The following is a 7108-nucleotide window of genomic DNA, read 5'->3' as shown; positions in this document are numbered from 1 at the left end:
GTCCATTTGCTATGTGTGTTAGTTTGTTCACAACGATATCGTCGTTTATCAATTTGTACTTTTAATATCTAATTAGGGATGCACCGATTTGCGGTGCGCCGATACCGATGTACCGCCGATATTCATGTTGTTGACTGCCAGCAGCCTATCGGCAAATACAATGAAGTTCACCGATTGCCGTGGCCAATGTTTATCTGTTGCGTCGCAAAACTTTTGCTCTGGCTAAATGTTGTGTTGCCGGGTCCAATCACTCTTCCTATAGGTGGTCGCTTACGAGGGTGGGCGCAGAGCGGGAGCAATCTGGGCGCAATTTGCGCACCTGTCTCCCTTTACGACGGTATTGAAAGTGCCTATGGTGCGCCAGCGATGGGGTGCCCGTGCTCCCACAGTGCTAATCCAGGTTTGATCGCCGCATCAAAACAGTGTTTCCTTATGGAACAAAACTAGCACCATGCGTGATGGGGACAGGGGAACGTGAGAACAGCACAGGGGGAATGAGGGAGATGTACAATGGCAAAAAAAAACAACAAGCGTCCATGAGATGAGATGGTGCTATGGTGATGTACAAAGACTGTAATAAACTATGTTAAAATACATTATTTCGTCTGTTATTATTTGTAAGAATTTATACAAAGTAATAACCTGGAGCTGAAACTTTATCACCAGACTACACGACACCACAATGTCGGTAGGTGGTTGTCTCTTATATTAATTTGTGCTTCCCTGCCCTAGAAAATGCACTAGTAAGAGAAACGGAATCAACACTACCACCATCGTGGTAGTGTTGCGTCATTCATGAACGATCCGATTATTTTTAACAGCTCTGTTGTAGGAAGGAAGGGAACTGAGTCTCGCTGGGTGAGCTGTTATTTTTAACCAATTTTTACAGACAGATATGTTGTGCTATCTGTAAATGTTTCCTCCTCCATTTAAGAGATACAGTACCCTATGCTCCTCCCTCGCAGGGAGGTGCCCTGGCTGAAAAGGAGCGCACCTACTGTTACATCTGGTTCACAGGTTTACTATTATTATTTATGTGTGAAAATATGTGTTTTATACCTGTTCTGCACAAAAATAATTAACTTAAATACTTTTGTTTTTTTTCTAATAAATATTATGTTTTATAAAAATAGTACAGGAGTACAGGTACTCCTCACTTAACGACCAAGTTCCGTTCCTACAACCAGGTCGTTAAGTGAATTGGTCGATAAGCGAGGACCCGTGTTATTTCACGGTAAGGGGGCGTGACTGAGAACGGTGATGCGCGATGAGATGCTTGATGCTGAGACGCCACGCACGCAGCGCACACACCAGGGTATTGTACGCAGCGCACAATACAGACTGGTCGGAGAGCTGGTCGTAAGTCCGAACGGTTGTTAAACAGGTAGGTCGTTAAAGTGAGGAGTACCTGTAACAGGGAAAAAAAACATACTTAGAGCCTTTCTTTTGAATGGCTCCCGGAAACCATTCGGTTCCCTTTTAAAGAGCCGGAGTTCCATCACTCCAGCAGACATGCGTAGTAGTCAGCTTCACATTTTCTCCATGTCTGTAAGGTAACTACGTCACATCCGGCTGTAATACCATCACTGAGGACAGCAAAAAGTACAATTATTTTAACTTTGATTAACGATTTGATTATTTTAACTTAATTGCTTTACAATCACTTTTACATTTAGATTTAATTACTTTTAATTAATGTTTCCCAAAAATAATATTTGTTGGGCTATGTAAGTATGAAAAATATTCTCATTGAGTAGGTAGTTGAATAGCAGGCTAAAAAGGCTTTTGAAACAGTTATTTTTCACAAAAATAATCTTTGTCATATGTAAGAAGGTTATATTAAGGGCTAAAAGACTTTACGACCATTCAGTTATTTATTTATAATGATGATTTCTTTGTTTACCGGCACAAAAGGGGGAATAAATAGCAAAAAAACATCGGTATCGGCCAAAATTGTTATTTTAAACATCGGTATAGTCCCAGAATTTCACAATCGGTGCATCCCTGTATCACATTATTATCAAAATCTTGTCCAGTTTGCAAATGCAAGTTGTATCTAGTTTGTGAAGCAACTTATATTCTGACTGTGCAGAATTGTATAAATAGGGAGAATTGACAGTTAAAATTACAGCTTTCTCTATTTTCTCTTTCGGCCATTTACTAACGCCAGGATTGAGTGTGGAAGTTATGTACTCAAACATTTTGCAACAAAGCGAATCCACTGATCAACACTGTTGCAATGAGAAATATCACCGTATCAAAATATCACAAATTTTTGAAAACAAAACTTTGTTTAAAAAAAAGTTACTTATACCTCTTTAACAACTTTGGCGGATATGGTTGCCTCGCATACTGCAGACTTGCCCCTGCCCTCAATCCAATTGATTGCCGCTGGCTTCTTGTCAGTACAGTAGTTGCCGCTAACAGCCAGTATCTGTAATTCATGGAACTGCTCCTGGATTCTAGCCAAGGCCTGCTCCGTGCCCTGGGGACGAGTGATTGCCATGGTGAAATACACAAATACTAAAAACATCGTTATGCATAGTCTGACCAAATCACAAAATAAAAATGGCCATGCAGAAAACTAACCTTAGAGATCATGTTCATTCCCATTGCATCTCCCGTCATGGATTGAAAGCGGATGTAAAGGTTTCTCCCTGCCAGACCAATCAACAATTTCTGGAGTCGAGCAAACCTGCAAACACAGGAGCACTTTCACCCAAATATAATGTACAGTATATAATGACTGGACCATTCATGCATGTAATCAAAACCTGTGACCCCAGCTCTGTCTCCATAGCCATTTTAAGAGCACCGACCTGCTTGTATTGTCAAAGGCCTCTTTGATTGCCTCGAAGCCATCCATGCTCTCCAGCCAGGCTTTCACCTCTGCGGCTTGGCAGGCTGAAGGCAGCCGGACAACAGGACCCCGCGTCATGCCATCGGCCAGGATGCGACTGCTGGCGCCGCCACTCAACTGAAAATGCGAGCGAAGAGCAGTGGCGTAATGTACCAAAGTAAAAATACTTTGTTACTCTACTTAAGTATTTTAGGGAGTATCTTTACTTTACTTGAGTTATTCAATTTCTGTTGATTTTTACTTTTATTTACTTTACCCCAAAAACATTTTTTTTTACTCCCATACATTTCCCCTGAACACCTCTCTTACTCCCTAAAAAATAAAATCGGAGAAAAACTGGTAGCCAATGATGTCAGCAATGTTGTCAAGCCGGTTTTCCGAGGTTCATGTTAGTGAATCAAGGGTCGTATCCAGCCAGCATGCTAAGTGTAAACTAACACTCTCGAGCGCCTGCTCAGAGTTGCTAGGTTGGGATACTTTATAAGTGTTGAAGCGGGTTGTCTTTTTTGTCAGGAGTTAGGGGATGGCTGGGTTTGTCATTGATACCTGGCAACCCTGCCCGTGTTAAGTTTCATTTTTGCAGTACTGCAATGGCCTCCCTCCAGCAGTGATGCTTGTGAGAGAAAAATGCATACGATCAACTATTTTGAATAAGGACAAAGGCCTCTACCTCCAGAGGGTTTTTTTAAAAACATTGTCTCTGTATCCCCAGGAACCCCCCAGAGAATGAACATCTTGAATATTCTCAGTTGTTGTTTTCTTGTAGCAGGCAGATTAACCTCACTGATCTTTGCAGAAGAATTTCTTCCACAGTTTTGGCGTTGTCAGCAGGATCTCTGCTTGGCTCTGTTGGACCTCTTCATGACCAGGTTGTGTGCAAAACAGAAGGCAGGAACCGATCGTAAAGACATCCGAGAAGGAGTCGTCTTGACATGACTCAGATCCATCAGAGACAACACGAGATCTTGAAAAAATTAAGGTGAGGGCTAACTGAGATATTGTACCGATCAGAGAAGAAGTAAAGGTATTGTGTAGAAAATGACTCTGAGTAAGCTTCTTTGTTAACTCAGAAATCCCCCCCCTCACATAGACATATGGCCTGTTTGCGTGCGGCGTAAGTAGGAAGGGTAGTTGATATATCGGTCTGGAGGACCGTGGAAATGGCCAATATTGCATCGATCAAGAGAATCGTGGTTTTTGTTTGTTTATCTTTATTTTTTATATATATTTTTTTATTCAATAATAAGTCAACATTATTGAATACATAATATTATAGGGTATTGTTGATCCCTCCTAGCAAAGCGTTGGGAATAGATATGAAACTTATTTTATTGTCAAGATTACATTAGATTAATTAATAAATAAAGTCTGAATGTTTCTTTCTCCTGTTTCCTCCTAGCAGAAGCGTTGAGGGAAGGTGAGAAACTTCTGGTGTTGTAGAAATACAATGAATAAAATGAATTAATAACTAGAGTAAAATTGATTATAAAAAAAGGATATAAAAATAAAATCAAATACAATAATAATAATTGTTATTATTATAATTTTAATTTTTGTTTTGACAATTTTTATTTTTTTATTTTATTTTGGAGGTATCCAGCTATGCGACTTACTTTCTAACTAGTTTCAATAAGTTTTAAATAGTTAGGAAAAGAACAGAGTTCAAGGGCCCACTGTATGACTCTATTTGCAGTATAATACACTTTCACATGAATCCTGTGTGATCAAATTGGTGTCCGGCTGATTTATCACTCTGGAACGCGTATAGATGAGATGAGTTTGGAGAGACTATCAGTTTCTTGGGCTTTGTTTAGCCTCCTGGCTAATAAAAATCTAAATTTAACAAGCATTTAACAAGTATAAACGCAAGGTAAGCGTGGTATGTGTGCTGTACATAACATGTCAAACTAGTTCCACACATGAGTCCTTGGTGTAATAGTACCGTTATAATCGAAAATATCTGGTAGGCTTGCTAAAAAGGATACCATAAGGTTTTAAATTAATTTGGGAAAAAAATGAAATAAAATTATATCTATATTTTTTTTATATATATATAACAAGGCGAGAGAGAGCTGTAAAGGTAATGATAGACTGAACAGATTAGGGAAGTTGAGATTTGAAAGACAATGTCAATGAAAGTGGGAAAATTTGCCCATGATGCATCTGGGATTCTTTGTTTAGGAAGGAACTTGGAGCAGAGTGAGTGTAGAAGCCATTTTAGTAGGATATTGGTTCAGCAGAGGAAGCTGCAGAACTGAATGATTTAACTAATTGTCAAATTGTGTACAAAAGAGGTCTATGCTGTGGTATTATGAATAGATATTGCATGGTTTGAACTGTTGGATTGTGTTTAGAGAGATGATTGTGATATTGATAATAGTGTTGTGGTGAGTTGAAGCAGGTTTTAGTTGCTGGAAAGTGTCTTTGGTTCATTAAATGCGACTTTGGAGTATGGTGAGGTTATAGTTTGTGCTTTGATTTTCTATTGCTTATAAAATATGTTTTAAGACATCGTGGAGAGCAAATATGATGCATAGTAGCAGCAGAAATTAATTCGTTTTTGGTTTATATAGAGTTCTTTTTAAATGTACTTTATTTTTCCCTTTTGTGTCTTTGTGTCAAAGTGATCTGCTGGTTGAGATAAGATAATCCTTTATCTATTCCACAGAGGGATAGTCTGCAGTGTTACAACAGTAACAAATTGAATGCCCCAAAGCATTAGCAAATTGGTAATTCTATATCAAAGGATATGATAAATAACAAAATAGTATAGATTAAACACTATATATTAAATCATGATATTGCATGAGTGAATTGTTAGTTTTGGTGTGATATACAACTGTGTTTGTATGTTTCAAATCCTTACCGGTTACTTTTTTTTTTTTTTCAGTAAGGCTGGTGATTGTTTAGTATAATCAAACAAAATTATTAATATTATTATTTTTTATTTTTGTCTTACTCTAGAAATAATCTCGATTTGACATTGAATAAGGTAGATGTTGATATACAGTATAAAACTTAACAAGTAGTTGAACAAAGAGGAATAATTGTTTTGTGTATGTATGTGACAAATAATCTCTTGAACTTGAACTTGTTTTGTATACAAGAGAGGTAATGGATTGTGTACGTCCGTTTACTAAAAATTGAAACACTCATTAAATAAATGTGAAATACGTTGGCCATTTAGATGTTTTTTATTTTTTTATTTGGACATTCAAAAATTTTAAGTTTAAACTTGAAAGTATCTTGTGATTTGATTAATGTTGTAATTATGGATTGATGAATTAACCAACCTATCTATTCAGTGTTTTATTTTCGCAATTCTAAGCAGGAATTCATTGACTGCAGTTTTGAACAGTGTAGATGTGACTGCGTCTGATTGGGAAGACTTGGAGGACTGACAAAGAGATCAGATCAAAGAGAATTGCTCTACAATTGAGGCCATAAAATGACCAGCATTCAAAGGTCCTTGTAAATTATTGATATTATTACTATTTGTATTTAACTGATTTGCAAATTTTATTATTTAATAGGCTCAATTGGAATTATTTTGAGATGATATGCATGTAAGTATATAAATGGAGACCTTGATTGAATTTAGCTCTATATCCCATGCTAAGCTCCATCGTTAAAATGTATAAAAGCATCAGATATTATAGAGTGCATTATAGAACCAGAATAATTCTTGATTAGTTCTTATTTTAATATGACATTCTAGTTGTCTAGTCTAGTTGTTGAAGCAATCTTCAGAAGCTGAGTTAAGGATTACTGTGTTAACACTGTTGTCAGAGCACCCTGAAGTGATTATCTCTATGATACTGCTTCTTACAGTGGTACACCTCTCCTTTCATCTTATGATAATGTATGAGAACAATACATTAAGCACCTTAGGGTTTTCCACACAAGCCCAAAAGAACATTCCTATTTTCCTGATATCCTGCTGAGAGACATGCCTACTCCTGCATTTCCAAGAAGGTCGGTGAAAACCTTGTATACCACATCCAGTTTGACCAACATCAGGCTGAATAACTTGGGACATTTTCTGAACAACGAAAAAAATGATGTTTTGGGAAATCAAATGCAAGCGTTGACTACTGCTGATCCTTCCCTCCACCAACGAAGTGTTTGGCCTCCAAGTACAGCAACCGCACAATTGAAAAAGATGTTGTGCACAGTTGAGGATCTTAATCAACTGTGCTCCTTTGGAACTGGATTCGATGATGTCACTGCATTAGACAAAACATGAAA

The 7108-nt window shown here is 37.6% G+C and overlaps 1 protein-coding gene across 1 annotated transcript in view; it reads right to left on the bottom strand.

The window, feature by feature from the left end:
• Positions 1-7108, bottom strand: part of LOC307232736 (3-hydroxy-3-methylglutaryl-coenzyme A reductase-like) — a 37049-nt gene that overhangs the window by 6021 nt on the left and 23920 nt on the right. Inside the window, exons 14-16 of the mRNA XM_080003873.1 lie at positions 2820-2977; positions 2590-2695; positions 2315-2485 (exon numbers count right to left, since the gene is read on the bottom strand). Of these exons, the coding sequence (XP_079859999.1) occupies positions 2315-2485; positions 2590-2695; positions 2820-2977 (435 nt within the window). The remainder of the gene's footprint in view (positions 1-2314; positions 2486-2589; positions 2696-2819; positions 2978-7108) is intronic.

Source organism: Zeus faber, assembly GCF_960531495.2.
Source record: "Zeus faber genome assembly, chromosome: 7".
In the NCBI taxonomy this organism is placed as follows: domain Eukaryota; kingdom Metazoa; phylum Chordata; class Actinopteri; order Zeiformes; family Zeidae; genus Zeus; species Zeus faber.
This window is presented reverse-complemented; position numbering and strand designations above follow the sequence as displayed.